This window comes from Hypomesus transpacificus, chromosome 22 (genome assembly GCF_021917145.1).
Source record: "Hypomesus transpacificus isolate Combined female chromosome 22, fHypTra1, whole genome shotgun sequence".
NCBI lineage: Eukaryota > Metazoa > Chordata > Actinopteri > Osmeriformes > Osmeridae > Hypomesus > Hypomesus transpacificus.
The window spans coordinates 3,347,595-3,370,700 of NC_061081.1; the positions used below are offsets into that span (position 1 = coordinate 3,347,595).

Genomic DNA, 23,106 nt, shown 5'->3' on the forward strand with positions numbered 1-23,106 from the left:
AAGTGCCCCAAAGCATAAAAAGCAAAACCAAAATAACAATAACGCAATTATTTGACGTTAGCTGCAACACCAATAGCAATAGCAAAAAAGTCCTCCGCCAGTAGTTAGGAATATCTCACAACCGAGAGTACGTGTGTGGTTGTACTTTACTGTACACGGAGCAAACCGGGCGACCGCACTGGAGACAATCAGGAACAAAAACCAAGCGGGCAAAAACACACACGGCGCATGCGCCAATACAGTTAACAATAACATGCCAGCGGACTGGCGCTCAAAAAAGCTGAAGGTCCCTTGTCTCACAAGCTGAATTAGCATGTGCTAGAAGCGTTTCAATCTCACAAATAGCTGACATCTCTCATGTGAAATCCATAGATGGAAGTCGTAACGATGGGTGTCTTACCTGACCTTTCTAGGGTGGATGGGGAATCGGCACAGGTAAGACGAAACCAACATAAGTCAGTCTAAAAAAACATCACCAGACTAATGCAAACACCCACAGTTCTCCCCAACAAATGCCTCTCTCTTCCTCTCGTTCTCCACACCCGAAGCCATGCATGGATTAGCGTAGACAGGGCTGTCTTCTCGTTGACCGACAGCAAACATGGACGTGAAACAATAACTGACAGAAAACGGATGATTGACGGAGACGACAAGCACAACAAGAGAGCGGGGGGAGTCCCACCGAGTCGGATCCGACACACCTAATAGGACGATACTTAATGACAATTTCAATCACAGAATTAAAAATGAACCACATTAGCTCGCACACAATATGTGGTGATCAACCATGAGCTACGTTTGCCACGCCAAATAATGATGGATGGCCGCTGATGATCGATGATGACGTGTTTTTGTGAGTGTGCTCGAGGGGGTTAAGAAGTGGACATGTTAATGTAAGCCCTGTGTGCGTGCGGTGCGTGCGCATGTAGGAGTGGTGTGTGTGTGTGTGTGTGTGTGTGTGTGTGGGTTGGAGTGAGGTGTCAGGGCGAGGACACAGTCCCAATGGCCTGACGCCTACGGCAGAACTCTGCCTCCCATCGCCCCTCAATTCTCACTCTGCCCCACTGCTGTTACCTAATAGGAGCCTTCATCGCCAGCCTCCCAATGACCCTCCTCCTCCTCTCCCCCTCCCCTCCCCCTACTGGTCTCACCCTTGTCCCCGGGCTCTTAGCAAGGAGGCACAGTGTGAAATTGTATCCGCTGCACAAAGAGAGACAAACAAACCCATTTATCTGAGTTAGAGATACGCAGGGAGGGGCGGCAGCAGGGGGAGCTGGGAGGAGCAGATGCAGGGCGAGGCAGAGGAACCAGGGTAGAAGAGATGGGGAGGAGGCAGGGAGGTGCAGGGGAGGGCAGGGGAGGCAGGAAGGAGCAGAGGCAGGGAGACAGGTAGAGAGGAGCAGGGAGAAGAGGGAGGGTGAGGCAAGGTTGAGCAGGGGAGGGCAGTGAGGAGCCTGAACAGAAAATACAGACAGACTCCATCTGGTTGGATCTCTCACCTCCCCCCGCCCCACCCCCCCCCCTCCCACCCACACACACACCCCCCAACACCAACGCCACACACACTTTACATTACTGTATTCTTCTCTCACTGTCTCTCGGCCGCTCTACCAATCTCTTTCATTTTCATTCCTACTAACCAGCTCTGGACACTTCCCCCCCTGCCCTCTCTTTACTGTCCTCCCCCTCCAGCCCCTCTCCTCTAATCTCGCTCTCTTCAGAATCCGCTCCCCTGTCCACTCAGCCGTTTAAGAGAGAACACACACATTCTGAAAGTGGGAATCCTGAGTGAGAGCCGATAGCTTTGTCCCTGGCGCTTTTATCGAAGTTGCACACAGCTCTGTCCATATCCCTTTCTCTCTGATACACAAAGCTAATAACAGAAGCTTGGCCTCTGCTGCACATACAACAGGCACACATTCACACACTCTTACACACACATGCACACACACACTCACACATCTACAAATACCTGCTATACACACTTGGGGAACCACAGACCTGACGTTTCTCACTGTGTAATCAGTGTAATGTCTGTGATTAGTTGTGCTCCTGTCCGGTTAGCCATGTGACCTGTATCTAATCTCATTTAATTAGCAGGTAAAGAGAAAGGTAATTCTGAATGTCATTAATCACTTAGATCTCTCCTCCCAACCCATTTAACTCTGTCTCTGTCTCTGTCTCTGTCTCTGTCTCTGTCTCTCTCTCTCTCTCTCTCTCTCTCTCTCTCTCTCTCTCTCTCTCTCTCTCTCTCTCTCTCTCTCTCTCTCTCTCTCTCTCTTCTCTCTCTTCTCTCTCTCTCTCTCTCTCTCTCTCTCTCTCTCTCTCTCTCTCTCTCGCTCTCTCTCTCTGTCTCTCTCTCTCTCTCTCTCTCTCTCTCTCTCTCTCTCTCTCTCTCTCTCTCCATCCTACAGCCTGCCGTTCAAGCAAGGGGTCCATTTGCAGCCCATCCCCCGCAACGGGATAGCAGGAAGTGATTCGTGTGCAAACCATTTCGACGCGCACCCATCCGTCAGGATCGTTGAGGCACTCAGTGGAGAAAGGGGGCCGGTGCGGGAAGGGAAAGGGTGGCGGGGGCTCTGGGCGGAAGTAGCCCCCGTTATGGAGGGAAGAAAACTGCAAATGAATGTGAATGGCTTGCTATTACCGCTGCTGTACAGCTTGATGCCCAAGTCTTGCATGCAGGACGGCATGGCGGCAACTGGGTGTGCTTGGGTATGGGTGTGTGTAAGTGTGTGCATGTGTGTGTGTGGTGGGCGGAGTGGGTGGGGAGGTTCCGTGTGCATGTGTGTGGTTGTTTATTTGGTGGAACTCTGATAGGCTCCATCATCAGAACCAAATATGAACTGTTGTTTGTTGCGTTTGTATTTCTTGTTCGTGCCCGCCTCATAGCAGATAACTGACATTGAGTCTCCAGTCGGAATCCTATTGGTCCGATCTGGGAGCCGCGTCGAAAGCATTGTGTCTCAGAACACGGTCCATTTGCCCAAGCTGTTAAACTGTTGTGAATGAGTCTTAACTTAGACAAACAGCATCTTGAGAGGTAGGAGGCGGATGTGTGAAGACAGAAAGGATGTCTTGGTTCGTCAAGGCCGCCCCGGACTCCTCTGTCAGAGGAGATATGTCGTTCTGTATTTTCAACCAACACATGATTTGTCTGTCGCCGGGCACTCTGTCTCAGCACTCTCTTAGACTACATTGACGGAATGCGGCTGTAACAGTGAAGAGGCAGTAACATACACACACACTTACACACTCACAGAAGGGCGGTCTGACATATTTTCAAATAGAAGTCCAGGAATTCTCTTTTTCTCTTTAACACACAAACGCACAAAAGCCACATTAACACCACAATCCCCCGCACAGAAAGTTCAGAGCAAGAGAGAGATGCAGAGAGAGAGATGCAGAGAGAGAGATGCAGAGAGAGAGAGAGAGAGAGAGAGAGAGAGGGAGAGAGAGAGAGAGAGAGAGAGAGAGAGAGGAGAGAGAGAGAGAGAGAGGGAAAGAAAGAGAGAAGGAGAGAGGGAGAGAGAGAGAAACAGAGAGAGAGAGAGAGAGAGAGAGAATGTGCAGGAGATACCAGTCTGCCATTGATCAGAGAGATCAGAGGGGTGCGTGTTCCGTCTCCTGAACAGGCGAGTAAAAACACCTCTTTTGATCCTTGCCAACGCTGTACAGCTTTCTGCCTCTGGCCAGCACTTAAACCACTCTGACCTGAGATAAGTATCCATACGGACACTCCAGCCCACACCAGGACCCTGAACTCCCTCTACACTGACCCCAGTCCAGCCTGGGTATTGATCTCTGTCCGGCACAGAGAGGGTGAGGGCACAACTTTATTGCCAAACATGACAGCATGAACTCCATCGTGCTTTAGAAAGTACAGTACACCCCACACTCCTGGATGTGGAGGGCTTGACCGGTTGGCCTACAGGATGGCTGCATGCCATGCCGTTAGTACTACAGAGCTTTGACAACTCTCTGAAACAGCCTTTTAGATTCCCTTAAAGGAGCGGAATCAAAGATCTGAATTTGGAAAGCTAAACTCAAGATGCAGTACTGTACTATTTGAAGAGTAGGGGATTTATTTTTGTATTTGGAGAATGGTCTTTGGTTACATTTATCATACATTTAGTCATTTAGCAGACGCTCTTATACAGAGTGACTTACAGTAAGTACAGGGACATTCCCCCGAGGCAAGTAGGGTGAAGAGTCTTGCCCAAGAACACAACGTCATTTGGCACGGCCGGGAATCGATTCAGCAACCTTGTGATTAATAGCTCGATTCCCGAACCGCTCAGCCATCTGACTCCCTGCAGTTGTATTCGTAGTTGTAATTGTCCGTTATAATATAGGAGAATAGTAATGTATATTCAGTAGGATTGTTCCACTACTAGAGTACAGTGATGTGTAGTAAGATGTACTGAATTATTAATATGTATAGAGAGAGAGAGAGAATGGTGGTGAATATTTTATAGTGTTAGTTGGCTATTATACAGTATGATAGTCTAGTGATAAATATGTTGTCATTGCCTGGCCACTGTTCTATTGTAGTGGCCCCAGTGGACTGGAGACCCCCAATAGCTCTATGTGAAGCTACCCCAGCAAGAAGTGACCTTTATCATTTCCTGTGAGAGGTCCAGCGCTAGGTGGACTTACTTACAGCGGCTTACACTGGCCGCTTCCATAGAGAACAGTACCAGTCTGACTGCAACAACCTAACTAACACCCATCTCTATTTATTAGGTTTATCCTTATGTGCGGGTACATGTGTTGAGAACAAAGCCGACACGTTGGCTGTGTTGTCTCTGCAGTGCAGGGTCTACTGTCGCTACCCGCACTCATTCCAGGTCCCATAAATCGCTGGTTTGGAACGCGGCCCAGACTTTCCCCTCGCTTGGAGGAACAGGCCCCTAAATGACTTGTTAATGAATTTATATTCACCCAAAGCTGGTATCAGCACAACAACAGTACCATAAAGCAACGCCACACGTCTTGTTCCAGTCTGCAGTCAGACTGTGTTCAGGCCCGTGCACAGACCCAACCCCAGAGCAACATCCAGACCCATACGCAGACCCACCCATAGCCCATCTCTTTCTGTCAGCAGGGCACACAGTGACAGGATGATTCCCAGTAACAATGTTAAAGTAACCGTAAAAGGAATATCTATGCTGAAAGATGTGTGTGAGTGTGTGTGTGTGTGTGTGTGTGTGTAGAAGACAATATCATACACCATGTTTCTGTACCTCTTCAACAATAAGTATTAATAGGAAGCAACATCAGAGTGATGTATTGTCTTGTATTATGTCAGCACAACTCTGTTGGTCTTTAACGCATCAATGTAGGGCTGAAACAAGGGACTGTGGGGATGTCTCGAGATTGATCATTTCAGCATTTTCCTGTTGAGGAATCTTGCACCATACACAGCCACGCACAGCCTATTTACCTCCAGGAAAGAGCTTACAGGACAAAGGAAGCTGCCCGATGTAGCTGTTATGAATCGTGAGAAGACTGATCTTGATCTCGAACAGGGCAACATTAAAAGATCATAAAAAAAGGCATGCTTCATTCACAGCTTGTGAGAAGGATGGATGGAGGGCGTTTGGGTTTCAACGCTCATATCCTCCTCCTGCCACATTCCGTCTTTCCCTCTCTTTTTTCTCCTTCTCCTCCTCCTACTCCACCTGCACCCATTTGCTCCACTGTTCAACCTATGCAGTGGTTCATCCATCATGACCACATCTGTTTCTCCTTCAAAGGGCGCTCATATAGGATGCTGTCAGTTAAAGGTCTCCCGGTGAGTCGCCTCTTTCATTCAGCGCTATCCTGAAAATAGCGAGCGTCCTTAGCCTTTGACGGCCACTTCTCTCAGCTTCAGCCCACAGAGAAAAACGTTTCGCTTCCTTTGTTCAAACTGATATCAGGGGTGGAACAGAAAGCAGAGGAGCTCTGTCCATTTGCCAGATTACTGTGATCATTTATTAAATACGTGATTCCACTGCTATCCTTCCATGTTACATCGAAAACATGCTCGAATCATCTCACATCCTGCACGCAGCCTAGCAACCTGCGGTCATTAACGAGTCTGTAAGAGGATTGGCTATTGGAGGGAACCTTTATCTTCTGTCCTTCTCTCGTTTTCTTCTGGATCTCTCTCTGTGGTGAGGAGCGCGAAAACATCTTCCATCCATTTGTTCTGGCTCCATCTGTGTCAGCCGTAGTGGATGGGGGTGGGGTGGGGAGGGGTGGGGGTGAGAGGTGGAGCATGTTATAACCAAAGGAAGTCCTGTCCTGCCCACCTTCTCCTGACCTGTAGTCAGCTCTGCATGGACTCTCAAGGGATGTGACTGGTGTTAGGGGGCTGAGTAGTGGACCCAAGATCACAACACAGCAGGACAATAGCTCATAACAGGTTGTATACCAGAAGCTTATCTTACTTAAGCTAGCTACCATTTCGAAAAATAACTCAAGCACTTACTTTCGAAAAATAACTCAAGCACTTACTTTCGAAAAATAACTCAAGCTCTTACTTTCGTTTTCAAAGTATGTTGAACAACGGCACGCTGTAAGATCGGCTATACTCGTGCATTGCTTGGTATCATTGTTCCCGTATCAAGTGTGGCATATATTCCAGTGCGGTTTATACTGATTTACAAACACAAAGCTCTCATACTGGTGGGGTGCGGTTTATAGAAAATGTGGCTAATTTTCCGAAAAATACGGTAATGATGGACTGAGGGGTTGTAGGAGGAGTGGCCTGGACAGGCAGGGCAGGTAGGCAACCCAGGGAGGCAGGGCAGGAAGGTGGGGCAGGCAAGTCTAAGCGGGCAGCTAAGCAAATGGGCACCAGGCAATCACTGCTCTACAGGAGTAAACAGCAAAAGACTAGAGTTGAAGAATGACTTTGGGGTTTGAACTACAGAGCGTCTGAGAGTACTATTGATGGGTTACACAACAAACAATAAGGTGCTGAGTGGATGGAAAGGCAGAGTCAATCAACTGAGCTGATGAGTTGATGAACCGCAGGTGTGTAGACAGAACAGATGGGGTGGAAGACATGAGCTGTGTCTACTACCGCGCACTTGTGCACTTGTGACACTTCGAGCACTGACTTTCAGTGCTTAGGGCGCTTCACTCACAAAACCAGAAAAATTCAGTGCACTGAAAGTACCCGGATGGCGCACTGCAAACGGTCCAAAAAACAACGATGGACACTACTCGCCCTAAACAGACGCCATCTTGGCTACGTAGCGGAAAAGGAGGAGCCCTTTCGGCAGCTTTTTCCACTTGAGTGGAGAAGCGCGTTCATTTTGGCAGGTTTTACGGGTGTCGCGAGCAGATTTGCGTCCGTCACTTCCACCAAGTGTTTAACGTAAGTGTCCTATTTGAGACAGCACTTATCAGCGACGGAGTGCACTGAATATGTAAGTGCACTGTTTTGCAGGGCACTTTATTGCAGTGTACTTCATAAAGTGCGCGGTAGTAGACACAGCCATGGTCTGGAACCCAGGAAGCTGGAGCCACGCCCATACACAGACCGAGACAGACAGAGACTGGCTAGAACTGCGCCAAAGTGAAGGGTGTGACAACTGGGTTTGGAGACCCATACTGTATTGTTGCTTTGTGTGTGTTTGTGTGTGCTGTGTGTGTGCTGCATACCTGCTGTGAGGGCTGTGGTGTTATTTTCCTTAAGTATATATTGTCACTCGACAGGCGTCTTCCCATCAATCATTTCTCACACTGGCACAATCCCGAATATGAGTGACATTAGTGCACTGTCTCACCCCTGGGTGGAGCTAGCTGAGTGCCGGCAGGGCAGACACAGCAGAAACGGGGCTAGGAGCCATGAGCGATGATGAGACGCTACGTTAGACAAGCTATGGGGGTGGTCCGCTTCAAAATGAAGCATATTGCACTGAGGGGATGAGAAGAGAGGGAGAGCAGGGGGGTTTAAAACGAACATGACAAGAGTGTTGGATCTGTACTCACCATCTCCAGCTGGGAACTGGTTCTGATGGCAGCGCTGGGACTAATTCTTCACTGTGTTTCCAGGCAGCTGGGCTCGGTAGGCGGGCAGAAGTTTAGTAGGAATAACTCGGGTTTGTTTCGCTGAATACTGTACTCCAGAGAAGGGGAATTGGGACAGAGTTGCAGCTCTAATTTTGTCTAATTAGTAGCTTGTGAGTGAAAGGGAGAGAAAGAGAGTGAGGGAGAGAGAGTAGCTCTACTGAACTGCGTCTTCTGCCTGTCTGTCTGACGGCCTGTCTGTTTGTTGGCCTGCCTGTCGTTCCTGCCTGCTGCCTTGGCTGCTTGCCTGGCATCGTATAAAATCTACCCATTCTGTCTATCCATCAATACACCCACCGCTCATCCATCATACCATCCATCTCCTTCAACCTCAACCTCCATCAGGAGTAGGTGTTTGAGCTCTGTTGATACCTCCTCCCATAGTTTACCTATTACATCAGCCGTCAGCCCAATCCCCCAGGACGGAGGGCCGTAGAGCTGATCTGGGATCAGCCTCAGACAGCCTCCATACGGCCCCATTCATTATGATCCGAAAAGGATAAGGCTTATCCCAGATCAGCACTCCCACTCTGACATGCTCCACAAACAGCAGGCTCCCTTGATGCCGGAGGCTGAGCGGATCAGGGCCGCGAGGTGTGAGACGAGGGTTCCCCCCCACCACCACCACCCCAACCTCATCCACTCCGCCCCCACGCCTCCACCTCCTTCCCCCCTTCCAAAGGGAACCCTGAGACCCACGCTAATGGATTATAATGAGCTTAATTGGCTGCGGGACGAGTGATAAGGCCGTAAATGTGCTGAGGCATATCTAAAGCCTTCGCTTCACCCGCAGTTTAACGCATGGGAGGCAGTGTCGAGAGGGTGAGAGCGTTGGAGAGAGAGAGAGAGTAAGACAGAGACAGGTATAAAGTGTGTGTGAGAGGAAGAGAGAGAGATACAGAACGAGAGACAGAGATAGTTATGGAGTGTGTATGTGTGTTAATGTGTGAGAGAGTGAGAGAGAGAAGGGAGAGAGAGAGAGAGAGAGAGAGAGAGAGAGAGAGAGAAATGGGAGCGAGAATGAGAGAGAAATAAATTGATCATTTTATAATTTCTAATTTACAGTTAAAGGAATTATGGGAAAATGATGTCTGACGATAACTATGAAGACAATCACAATTATGGGTTGGTTTTGGTACGATATGTGTACATAGCACTGACTCAGAAACAGGCCAATGCCACTCCAACTGAACAGGCTTTGGCTTGCAGCCTGGCCTGAAGTCCTAGCCATCAATCCAGACTAAACAGATTTCAAACAGACATAAACATCACCCTGTGCCTCTTTGCATGCAAACTCCTCTCCCCCTGATAACTCTTCTGGTTTCTGCCTGGGGAATGAACAATAACAGTTTGTGGCTGGAAATGTGCCCCCCCCCCCCCCCCCCCACCTCAGCCACTTGTGGATGATGTTCACTTCCTGTTGATGCATCCTGTGTAAATGTCAGCTGTGATGTAGACATAATCTTCTGCTTTGGAATGGCCAAATTTGACCTGTATGAGTCCATCTCTCTGCCTCTCTGTTCTTCCCTGTCTGTCTCCCGTCTCTCTCTCTCTCTCTCTCTCTCTCTCTCTCTCTCTCTCTCTCTCTCTCTCTCTCTCTCTCTCTCTCTCTCTCTCCTCGTCACACGTACATACCCAACATGTGCATGTGCGCCTGATGCCTCAGCTCCATGTCAAGCGATCGGGTAGGCAAACACAATGTGCTTTTTCAGATCTAATTAATGCACCAATTAAGAAGGAAGGAAAACTGGCCTCCCAAGGGCAGCTCTTCCCGAGCTCTGCTAATTAAATCTAGGAAACATGAGTGATACGCTGCCTGATAAGATGTGGCAGCTAGTTGTTGGGTGCGGGGAGGATGGTGGTGGTGGTGGTGATGGGGAGGGTGGGAGGAAGGGCGGAGTGTGGCGTTTGGTTTAAGGAGTAGAAGAGGGTCATCCCGATTTGTTCTACAGAGCCAGTGGACACTTCGGTTCCTCTCAAATCTCCCCTACTGACGCTCAACACTTTGCTCCGTGTTTCATTCAAGACGCAGCATGCACCAGGCTCATGCACCACCCATGCACTGCCCACATGCGCACGCACAGACGCGTACGTACAAACCGTGTCATTTCTCGACGATACAGGCTTTTGTTAACAGGCTTTTGAGTCCCAAGGCCCCATCTTCTGCTGTGTGGAATTCCAGTGTTTGACGGCCATGTGCTTTTACATAAAACACAAACACTCGACAACACGGTTTTTAATCTAGCTAATACACAGACTTCCATTCTCCTCTCCCTCTCTCTTTCTCTCTCTTTTTCTTCTCTTTTCTCCATTGGCCTTCTCTCCTCCATTCTAAGGTCCTTAGTAAAGGTCAGCTGTTGGACATAAGCCTATCTCAGTTCTTCAAGAGAACCGTTTCTCATCAGCTTAGGCAACTGATAACAGAAGATGTACAACCTGTCACAGTGATTAAGGTGGCCAGAACAGTTTTTTGTGTGTGTGGTGGTGGTGGTGGTGGACTCTCTTTAATATAAAACAGTATGCTAGATCCTTTTATCTCTATCTCATCTGGCAGCTGACTAATCAACAGTTGACATTATATAAGTACTGCAGGTTGGACTTAATAATGTACCATTCTGTCTGCAACCACCTGGAGCGTATTCGATTTGTCTACCGAGACCGCTGAAACCAATGGACTCGCCAAGCTGCAATGGAATACTGCATACTCTGATCAATCGCACTTCTGGAACTTCCACCTCGTCCTGGTTAAACCGGACTAGTTCAACCACACTGTTTAAACCAGACCCGTAAACTGAACTGGCTTAACCAGACTGGATGAATCAAACAGAAATGTATCAACTAGGCAGGATGATCTGGGGTGATTTAAATGGATATATAGACTGGTTAAACCGAACTGGTTAAATTAGACTGGTGAAACGAAACCGGCTAGACGGCTTAACTCTCAAGGGATGCAATATTGAATGGAAGATATAGTATGAAGCAGAACTCGTCACTGCCTCCACAAACACTCAGACACAGTCTCAAGAGACTTAAGTTTTTCAAATTGTCATCCAATCGATGCCACCGACAAACACATTATCAACAGCCCAACCCTGACTGTAGCTACAATTCTTGGATGCGTCTCAGGCGTAAATCAGCAGTATTAGTTGCTAATGGGGATTTCTCCACCATCACCACCCACACAACATGCACGCCCGCCCTCTCCCCCCCCCCCCCCCCCCCCCCCCCCGATACAATCTTTGAAATCCCACAAAACTTCGAATTAAAGCAACTACTACCGCAATAAGGACAATGAATGAATTATCAATGTTGGAGACGCAAAGGAAAGGCAATTTTGTCACAATGCAATGGACAAACTAATTAAAACTCTGTAATTCCCATTCAAGCTTTAGGTATTAGCATTTCAAAGAACATTCTTATTATATGGGCTTCTCTCTGTTGTCGTTTAGCAAGTGGCATGCAGGATTACATGAACATATTGGCAGAGTTGGCACTAATATCATGTCAAAAACTATCATGCCAGATCGCCCCAAGAGTCACTTATAGCAGAGACTGATCTGGGTTCAGTTGTTACTTCTGATTCATTATAATTGAGATTATTAGAGCATAATACAAGCGATTCTTACACTTCCAACTCTGCTGTAGATTTCTTGTTTTCAAGGCCCACTTCTCAGGGTTAAAATCCCTAAATCAGCAGTTATCGGTTTAATTGTGTCTCATTGAGAAAGATCCCATTCACCAAACCTTTAGCAATGTAATTGCTTTTCTAAAGTGTGTGAAATGTGCATGTACATGTGAATGACACCACGTTGGGAGAGCGACCTCCTGCACTGTACCTTGGGCTTTGAGGCCCATTCCTGTCGGCACCTCGCCAGCCAAACCATTGTCTCTTGTGACGATACTGATACTGAAGACCTGTCCTCTTTAAGGACTTCTGGGACGCTGCGTCAAGGATCATTGAGCTCTCACGCGGCTTAACGATCTGCAATGATAAAGGCTGCACAACGGCAGGAGGAAATGCTGAATGTGCACACTTTGGACATAGTAATGTATGCGGCAGCCTCAACGGAGACCACGCTGAGCGCTCGCGAGCATTCATACTACAGCACGGCATTGCATTTTGCCCATGGTGCTGGTCAGCAAAGCCACGAAAACGATCCTGTGCAGATTTAGCGTTTGTGTCTTCACTGCATAGATGCAAGCCGTTTCTGTATTGACACGATTTGAACTGAGACTCCCTCCCTTATTGCAAAATGCATCCACACACGGGAACCTGGGAAGGAGTTTGTGCTCATGGGGAGAGAGGAAGAGGGAGAGAAAGAAAGAGAGAGGGAGAGAAAGACAGAAAGGAGTTTCATCAAAGAGAGAAACGAAGGACCAAAACATTTGGTTGATTTGAACACACCTGATTAACAAGGTCTCCCCGTTCTTTATCTCTCTTTTATCTCTCTCTCCCTTCCTCCTATCTCTCTCCTTCATTACTATGCCCGTCCATCTCTCTGTGCCTCCCAGTAAATTACCAAGTCAATTTCGTTCCACTTAATAAAAGACTCAGCTTCTTTAAAAAGGAAAGATGGAAGAACGGCGAGGGAGAGAGAGAGAAAGAAAGAGAAGCAGAGCAAAAGACACTGAGTGGAAGAGAGAGAGATAAAAAGAGAGGGAAAGACCGTGCGTGTGAGAGAGATAGAAACAGATTTAAGTTGTTTGTCCTTGCCCTCCGACCTCCAGTCCTGTTAATGCATCTGTTCAGACTTGTGGTAGTGGTGTAGGCAGCATACCTAACCGGGAACAGTGATCTTACCCCGGCATTCTCCGCCTCTCTTCCGGCCGTGACCCTGGCCCTCTGTAAAAGCAAGCATGGTAACAAGGTACTTCCTCTTGACCCCCCCGACCCCCCCAAACCCTCCCCAGCCCCCCCCAACCCTGACACTGCTCACACTCCACAGTGTAACAACATCACCTTTGTGCTTGTGGGCACCAACCCTACTTAGCTCCTTAACAGAGCAAGGTCAAGTGTATCAGGGACACAAGTCCCCATGATGCTACTGGCACACACACTGGCACTTTCTCTCTCATTCTCTCTTCCACACAAAACATGTGCACGCCGTGACCCTTTTTATTAAAGATGTTTCATGCCTTAGTACTGTGCTGGATCAACTGCAATATTGTGTTTATAGAACATTAGTACAACATAATCTGCCGACAATAGTAAGTAACCTGATATTGTCTTCACAGCCGCAAAATCTCCATGAAAGCATAAGACTATGGTTTATTTCAGTTCTGGGGTTGTGTTTGTCTGGTTGGATGACATTTACTGAATGATTTAAGATGGCATTTTCTGAATAATATTCTGGTGTTTGTTTGTGCTTCTTACTAGACTGTATGAGAAGGATAGATAGAGACAAGAAAATACGGGAAAGAAAAAGAAGAGAGAGAGAGAGGGAGGCGGAGAAGAGAAAAATAATTTCAGGATGGGACAGATACAATTATATGAGGAGAGAGATGAGACTGAAAGAGATGAGAGAAGGAGGAAAAGAATAAGGAAAGAGGGAGAGAGACAAAGAGGAGAGGGGTAGATGTAGTTACAAGGATGGAGAGTGAGAAGGTGAGTGTGTGGATGTGTGTGTACATGCGTCTTACTTTACATGCAAGTCTGTGAGTGTGTGTGTGCGTGCGTCTGTGTGTCAATGGATGTCTGTGTGTGTGTGCGTGCGTGCGTGTGCAGGCTCTCATGTTCCATAACAAGATAAGAGCCCCGTGCCAAAGAGTCACGCAAAACAGGGAATGAAGCTGGGCAGAGATCAGAATGTGGATGTGGCCTGTCGCGAGCTGTGAGAGAAACATTTGTTTTGCACCTTTGTTTGACAGGATGAACTTAAATGAACCAGTGCAGCGCTATAGACTTGGTTAATGAGACTGTGTGTGTGTTTATGTAAGAGAGAGCATTTATGTATGAGTGTGTGTGTGAGAGTGTCTGTGTGTGTGTGTGTGGGTGCGTGTGTAAGGTTTTAATGATATTCCGCTCATGTTCAGCCGCTGCACACATGACTAGAGCGTTAAAAACACTTAGAAAAAGGACAGCTTTGTCGTGATAAGGCTTAAGCAGGTGGATTTGGGGGGGGGGGGGCAGGGATAGGAAGTCAGTGAGTGTGTGTGTGTGGGGGGGGGGGGTGAGGGGGTGGGGGGGTGGAGGGGGTTCCAACAAGGAACTCTAGCCTCTTGTTAGACAGCACAGATGTATTACCCAATATGTCTTTCAATCATGTACATGACGGACAGTGATAGGGACTGTGTGTGTGTTTGTGTAAGGGTTTGTGTGAGTGTGCCTTGGGGATTGAATGGAGTGCATGTGTCTGTGTCTATTTCCTTAGTCGCTCCTGCTGTGAAGTGAATAAGCCTTGCCTGTCATCTAAGGCTGTGGCGTCAATGTGTGCACATGTGCTTTCAGTACTGTACGTATGTGCTGTTAAGTCTTAGTAGCCATGATAAATCCAAACAAATTGACACAGTGGCTGCAACACAACCTTACTTGTTCTAGTTATTGTAATTGTTAACAATGTCTTCTGAATTTTCAGTCAGAATATCTGTTATCATCTATGGGTAAATTTATGCTGTCGTCCGTTTCTCCTAACAGGTGAAGAGACCAGTGACTCGTCACAATTGGACACCCTGCTAAATGAAGATGAATGCTTTCCTGCCACATCATGTTGGAGCTCCAATCCTACCGAGCAGATGGCATGTTTAATTTGATAAAGAATGTCTTGAAATATCATTGGTGCTACCTTAAACTACAGGTCATTGATCACCTCTAGATACCTTTCTCAACCGTGCAGGGGGTCCCTGAGGACAAAGGTGGAGAAAGGTTGACCGACAGAGTGAAGTCATCAATGAAGCAGATCTGGGAATTGGCCATACCTTGACAATTATCCCTATGTCTGCCTTATTTTGACAATGTGACTGTGGTGGTTATTTCTTGTCGTATTGATAACCACTATGATGGCTGAGCAAACATTTCTGAATCCACAGACAAAATGACCCAAGGTCCACAGCTAGATGTTTTTCTAAAAAAACAAACCCACTATTTTTCACAAATGATAAAAGACAGTTTTAAGAAGATAAATATTTGTATGAAAACAAGCATAGCATTTTTATGGACTGTGAAACAGTGTCAGTATCAAACTTTGTAAATTCATCCATAAAAGAATGCCTGTGGGGAAAAGTGAAAAATTCAGTCTGCAAAGATTTTCTCAGAGTGCGTACGTGACCGATACACAGGTCTTCATAGATTCCACTTAACTTGTTATTGTGTGCACGTGAACAAACTTTTTTTCCACACCCAGGCAACTCCCCCAAAAATATGAAACACCCATCATTTGTCAGGTTTCTCAAACTTCTCAATTAACCCATTCTGAACTATGAATGATTCTTGAGGAATGGCTGAAGCAACAGAAAAAAAAGAATTTGGGAAAACTGGACAGAAAGACCCAAAAAGGAGATGGAGGAATCCATTGGGCCGCTTGGGTTGTAGAAGAGAGACATGAGACAACATACTGATGGGACAGTATGGTGGGTTAGACCAGCCAAAAAGTTTACCCTATTACATTTGTGTCTCTTATCAGGGCACTGTAGACAGGAGACTGGAGTCTTGCCCTCCAGAAGGGAAAGCAGGACCATTTAAAAAAACAATTCGAGAAAATTGATCTGGGTGATCTGAAATCAAACAAGTACATATTTTAAAGAACAATGGAACACCAGATGACAAAGATAGAATATTTCAAAATCTTACATCAGAACCTCATTAATTGCTATGGAATGACTATCTGCTGTCTGGCTACACCTACTCCTGATTGGTTAATTTTCTCCATTATAATCTGTCTGTTTCCTGGAACATTTGTAGTGGTTCGATTGCTTGCTCTAACTTATGGATCTGGAATGGGACTTCAGTGACCACCGGTAAACTCCCACAAACTTCAGTATACAAATTTATTACATACATCTAAAGAAACAGCAGATCGTAGGTTTTAGTGCCCTAATACAGCGTATGCTCTATAAGCCAATTCACACACACACCACGGTAAAATAAGCACTGCAAAAACACCCGTCAACGTGTTAACACGACACACTAGGTTAACACACGCTCACAACACAGGCACACGCACTCCAAACGGCAGTGAGGTTACACGGCAAGTCAAGGTCTAAGTGTGGATAACTACAGATACAACACTGATAAAGACACTGACCATACATCTACAATTAAAACAAAAAGTAATACAAAAGTTTAAAAGGCACCAATCAAACAAGGGTCGCAACTTCACCAGTCCATATTAATTGCTCCGCTGTTTGCTCCACTATGTCACCGTACAAATGCCCACCAATGTCCGCTTACAAATGCCCACCAATGTCCGCTTACAAATGCCCACCAATGTCCCCCTACAAATGCCCACCAATGTTCCCCTACAAATGCCCACCAATGTTCCTTTTAAGGGATTTGTCCTTCATTAATTGGAATTGATTGTCTATCAGAAGCAGCTGCTGCCTGGCCACCTACTGGAGGAGCTGAAGGCTTGACAGCATGTATTACACATTTACGAAGGACACCAAGCTATCATAGGCCTCCTGGAACTCCCTCACATCCTAAAAACAGAAACGTCATAAAACTCAAATGTCAAACATCCTATGGACTAACAAATGCTGTAACACTCATTATCTCTTTCCCTCTCAGTGTTGTGATTTCTGTAGTTTCCTGGTAATTGAGCAGAGCCAGTCCACCCAGAACCATCCTCCCAGCATGGCTGATGAAGTTAAGGGACTGGTTGGTATTGGTCAGATCCTGGGAAAATATGGGAAAACCATTGGTACACTGAATCTACACAATGTAAAATGTAATGAGTCAGGACAAATACTGTTTCTCTTTACCTCAAAGGCATTGCGAAGGGCAGCCAGTTTACCCTCAAAGTCATTGGTTCCCTTGTGGCCAAAATAGCTCCTGTATCAGGAAAATACAATTGTAATTGACATAGAGAGATGTTGAAGAAAGACTGAAAGAAAGAAAATTAAACTAAGTTTAATTATGTACACAGCAGAGTAGCAGTACTATTTTCAACTGGTGTTCCTCCAGTACTTACTGCATCAGGGGGACTTGGATCTTTGGTTCCTCGTCAACATCCTCCTCCTCATTGGTCTAAATCTGGTCGAGATCATTGGCAGAGGTATAAAGAGATGGTTGTAGAGATATTTACCTGAGGAGTGTTGTCAAAGTGGGGTGAAGGAGGAGAGGGGTGAGGAGAATGCAGTGGAGGGTCAGTGAAGGTGGTCTCAGTGTTGGAGCATGACCAACTTGTAGTCCTAGTCTCACATCCTGCCTTGGCAAAGCCCTCAAAGGTGGTCTTCACGTCCACCTCCTATGATTATAAAATCATCTTCAGATGTTTAGTAGACCATTAAACAGTGACAACTGTCAACCAAATGTGATTTTTCAACAAGGAAAGTGTTGTGCACCTGGCCATCCTCAAAATACAGGAACTCCTTCCGTGTATTTATACGGTGGGACATGACATGGCTTATCTGTCTACCACCAAGTAGCTAGGGACGACAAAACAGAACTCATCATTTATAACTAAGTGACATACAGTCTGAGTGTAAAGCTGAAAACCCTAAAGTTGCGTTTGTCAGCTCGTGAACATTAGATGCTGGACTGACCTGCACCCCTGTGACCTCCAGTTCAATTGTGGAAACAGCTACTGAACCCTGAGAAAGATACACAGGAATACCCTGAGTGGGATGAACCAGGTTCTGGTGATTGGCCCATTCAGTCCTCGGTATTTTCTCACCTCGGGGTTCAGGAGGTCAATGTGGAGATGTTTTTTCCACCACAGCTGGGTCCGGTTATCCATGACGATGCAGACTAGCTGTACAGTCTCCTCCAGTGTCTACAAAGAGAAAAATCCCTTGGTATAAATGCAATATGTTGGGGATTGAACTTTAGTCTCCTAATTGATAAGCCAAACATACCAATTGACCTAGAGGACATTGTTTGTTCCAAGATTGACATTAGACCTTGTAATTTGCAGATAGTGCTGACTCCTTACAAGTTTGTTTCCACACCACCACTAGTTACTGTAGGGGGACTGTGTGTGTGTGTGTGGTGCTCGTAGATATACAGGTACATCACAATGTCTCTTACTATGAAGTTTTATCTCACCTTCGACATCTTCTGTCTGTCTTGCATAAGTGTTTCTGTTTTCTTGTGTCCATTTCCTCCGGAACAAGTTGGCCAGGTATTGTACTTGTTTCCATCAGAGGGAGTTAGAGGGATGTGGTTTGGGCTAGGAGGTTCCAAATCAAAAGTTTCAGAGGATGTGGTAGTAGTGATTGGACAGTTGTTCCGGATTGCCTTACCCTCGAAGAAATAGTCTCTCTAGACATTCATCAAACAAATCTCCTTATGGAGTAGATACATATATCTGTGTCAAGATGGCAGGCCATCTCAAAATGAATGAAAGAAACGCATGTGTACATACAAAGAACTTACCATTGACAGGGTTCCTCTGTGTGTGCGTGGCTTGTCTGTGACTACCATGTCAAATTCAAGTTCAAGTCTTTTATTTGTCAGGTAACACGGAACAACACAAGGTCAGACTGGGCCCTGAAATTCTTAAGACAAGACAACGCAAGCACCTGGCATAACATAACATATAAGTACACAGAACATAATTTACATCTATGCTGAGCTTAAATAAGTGAAACTTCCTAAATCTGAAGGTGTTATCCTGCACACTCCACTGAAGTCCCAGTGCACGGTCATTTGGTAATTGGCCTTTGTGTAGGTCCAGGGATCTGTTGTCTTTCCCTCTTTCCTCCTCCTTCATGGTAGACAAAATCTGCTCTATTATTGCTCACCAATTTTGAGAAACTTTTCATCCTCAATTGACTAATCATGCTTTTCCACCAATGTCATTTTGTTGCCATCCCGATTAGACTGACTCATAAGGACCTTTTCTAGGTTTGCCACAGAGATTAGATTTACCGTGGCAGACTGGCCTTCATTGTAGACCAGGGGTCCCCAAACTTCTGTCTGCGAGGGCCAGATAATTTTCCTTTCTTTAATAAGGGGCCAGGTCGGAACAGAAAATTACTTGGGCCGGAGTAACTACCAGTATTATTGTGGAGATTTTATTATGATGAAAATGTATGAAATGTATTTATTATGCTAGATTAGTTTATTACTATGTTATGCACCGTACATTCGTACATATCAAAGGATCTATGCAGCCTATTCAAAGAGCATTATTAATATTGTAAATCACTTTTTTCATATTCATAGCTATTGACATTAAAACATCTACTATAACTTTTTTTTCTTCATTTTTTTCATAAAAAAAAAAAACTGCCATTGTTCAGAGGGCCGGTCCGAATACGTTGGCGGGCCGTATTTGCCCCGCGGGCCGTAGTTTGGGGACCCCGTTGCAGACACTGGACTTGCCACCTCCTCTTGGGCCCATTGACTAACCATCCCACTAGGACAGCATGGGGTCCCTCACCCTGACTGTTATTTTCTATAATTGCTATAATTTTCCAGGGTTATATGATCTTTGAAGTGTTGGTCCCTATCAGCAGCCAAATGTTGCTGTATGCCAGTGGAATATCAACCCTTTGCAGTTCCTTCTTTGTTAGTACATTGTCAACAGTGACTGGCATTTGTTTTTGATAAACAAGTCAGGTAGCTGTAAAAACGTTTGATGTTTGATGTTTCCATCCAATCCAGAAACTTCTAGGCCTGAGACCACATGAATTGGCACTGACTTCTCATGACACATTGTTTGCAATAATATTTGTTTGTTTGTTTTTCTGCCTTTGATATTTAGCTGAGACATGGCGTTCTCTACTGAAAGTGGCTGAGCTACCTGGGTTGATGTAAGCATACACTCGGATGACCTTTTCACTTTTACCAGGTTGGACTTTCACAGGCATTACTGAAAGGGCATTACCAGCCCAGTACCAGCTCTAATATGCCCACACACCTTTGTCCATACATGTCCTGTATTTCCAGATACACTGGGTCAGAAACTAATCTCACTTGCCTCTCAAGAAATGCAACAAGACCTGTGAATTGAGATCTTTCGTTTAGCTTCTCCTGAAATTCACACATATAGGATTGTCATCTTCCTCTGCATTTGTAGGTACGCTTAATGATCATGATTTGTGTGTTTGACAACAAGTTTCATTTCATGTGAGATTCTCATTCTTTCCATTACACTACAGCAAAAGAACATCACCAAGACTTGCAATGCTTTTGAGTCTTCAGCTTTTACCCCAGCCTATTCAAATGCTTTCTTCCTATAAACAGAACATAGTTTGAATTAATGTCCAGAGGTTTCCTGTAACAACTGGTCTATACAAAAATACATCATTATTGAAGATTGGGATTTCTGTATGTGCAGGAATAGAGAGTTGTTGCTGTTGATGCCATAGGATGATGTGGCACCCTGTGACAATCAGTCTATCATGGTTCAAACTGCTCTGTGAGGCACTTACAGTAAAGGGTGATCAGAGGCCTTTTCAGAGATGTTTCACGTTTTAGAGGACCTTTCTCTCTCTAAAAGAGTGGAGTGGACTTGATGTCTAAACCAAACTGTTTTTCTTGTTGTCTGCACAGTCGCTCTGCACTGCGTAGGTACAGGCCGAAAGTAATGCCATCTTTGGGGCAAACACTTGGGATTGTTACCATAAAAGGACTTAATTTAATAAAGAGATACCCTATCCGAATTGTCACTTTTCATTGACATCACTGCAAAATAGACATTTATTGCATCTCTCCCTTTTCTTTCGGGGGTTGCTAGGTGATCCTCATGTGGCGGCTTCGTAGTTAGATTGGCCATCACGGCTCCTAGCTGCTCCTCAGCAGGCGTAAGAACTGCACGCTTAGATGCTAAGGCTTCCAACTGTGTTTTTCAGCTCCAGAGCTTCATGGATTTGCTTTAGTGATGGTAGATCTCTGTCCAGTGCCTCCTTCTTTTTCTCCAGCTTGTGCTTTTCCCCCCCCAGTGCTGCCACTATTACCATGATGCTCACATCCTCACAGATGCAACAGAGGCAGATCTTGACCCGGACCCACATCACACCTGTGACACCCCCTCTTTAGAGGAAACTTCCACCTCATGGGGTTCAAAATAGCCAGATAGCCTGTCATTCACAGAAAGTAAGACGTTCAATTCTGACATTTTTGGTTAAACTATTTGTTTATATTAAAATATAGTACGATAAAACATTCATTTCATAGTACTGACAGTTCACAGTACATGGCTCCCACAGTGACGCTGTTGAGGTTGTCATGTGAGACCACCACCTGCAGTACTGAAATCAACATCAAATGTTGGCAGGAGTCCCATCTGAAATGTGTGAAGTGTGTAATTGTCCTCTTTTTACTTTGACATGGCATATTTGATTGTTATTAGGCCATTCTTTTGTTAATAAGTCTATAGAAGAATGTTTTTCCAGTAATTACACCAATCACAGTGCTGTGGCATTGTTGGTCTACAGTACTTCATGTTTGTCATGAAAACACCTTGTTAGCGCATTGGAATAGTTTGGGAAACCAGATAAGATGAAGTACAGATATTCAAAATAAATTGTTATGGTCTTTAAAAGGCTCACCGATTAACATCTCACAACCTTGTTCTGTACAGTATTGTAAAAGAGTTGAAAAAAGTTGAAAAGTCCCAAACAGAATGTATGCGCGCTGATTGGTTGGTTTACAACGAGCGAAGCTGTGGCCCAAAGACGCAACATAGCCAAACATGTATCGTGAATTGTAGATTTACATGACAACACAGGTTATTTATTCGAATGAAACACAGACAGGAAAATGAAATAACGTTAGCCCCATTGCCAATAAACGAAATCATCACACATTCTACCTACGTTAGATGCAGGATACGTTAACATTACTCATAACTGTTAGCGACAAAATCATACTTACAACTTGCAGTTGTGATGAGCTTGCGCTCGGATGTGTATGAACATTTTGGTGCGTGACAAAGGTACAGACCAGAGCCAAATAAGGTGGAGCCACCGAGTTGACGTCAATAAGGCCCGTTTTACAGCTGCAGTTTCAAATTGTGAGATTTGCATAGGAAAGAGGTGTCAATGGACTTTGAGGTTCACTGTGTGTCCATTTTACCCACCGAACTGTCGTTACTCAACTATGACAAGGTAAACTTGGTTTTGCATTCAAGGACCCCTTTAAATAGAGTCTGAAGCACCCTTGTCTGGAAGACCCAATCAATATGACATGATAGCAGCCCATAATATGCCGCCTGTAATGTGTTACTCAGGTAACAGCTCAGGAGCAATGTAATTTGGATTGAACTATAGTGTGTGGTGCATGTTCTGAAGCATGAGAGACATGGGGGCTTTGCGGCACATTGAATCAAATGGCAGACATGGAGTGGGTTTGATGGTGTGTGTGCGTGTGAATGTGTGTCAGACCCATCATGGGAACCCATGTAGCTGTACGATGTCTACTGGCTAATTGAATATTGTGTTTCATCCCTGATAGATCTAAGAGTACAGTTGATACTCTGAGTTAGTTTTAGCACGCGGGGAGTGAAGATATTCACCATCCCGTACGATTGTATTTGCACTGTAATTTCTAACATCAATGATGTGAATAAGTTAAACTCAACAGTTTCATTCTCGGTTCAATTATCAACCCTACATTTCACCTTGAGTCAAACTGCTGTCTTCAACAGACTTACCTAATATTAAGATATTCTACTCCACTTTCCAATTTTTTAAGCCTTTCTTTGTTCAGAGTCAGTGTGAGTCTCAGCCTCTCAACTAAGACCAAGTTGAAAGGTTCAAAAAAGTTCAGCTCATTTACTCTAGGCCTTGTTAATAATGCACTGAATATTCTTTTTGTCAAATTTTCCACCCGAGCGAACAAAAGAACTTCCTGTGTTTTTTTCAGAGAACTCTCTCTCTCTCTCTCTCTCTCTCTCTCTCTCTCTCTCTCTCTCTCTCTCTCTCTCTCTCTCTCTC

At 45.4% G+C, this 23,106-nt stretch overlaps 1 protein-coding gene across 1 annotated transcript in view; it reads left to right on the forward strand.

Annotated features, from left to right (window-relative positions):
• Window positions 1-15,988: 15,988 nt before the first annotated feature.
• fibcd1b (fibrinogen C domain containing 1b) overlaps window positions 15,989-23,106 on the forward strand; it is a 40,799-nt gene continuing 33,681 nt past the window's right edge. Inside the window, exons 1-2 of the mRNA XM_047045230.1 lie at window positions 15,989-16,020; window positions 16,807-16,922. Coding sequence (XP_046901186.1) covers window positions 15,989-16,020; window positions 16,807-16,922 — 148 coding nt within the window. The remainder of the gene's footprint in view (window positions 16,021-16,806; window positions 16,923-23,106) is intronic.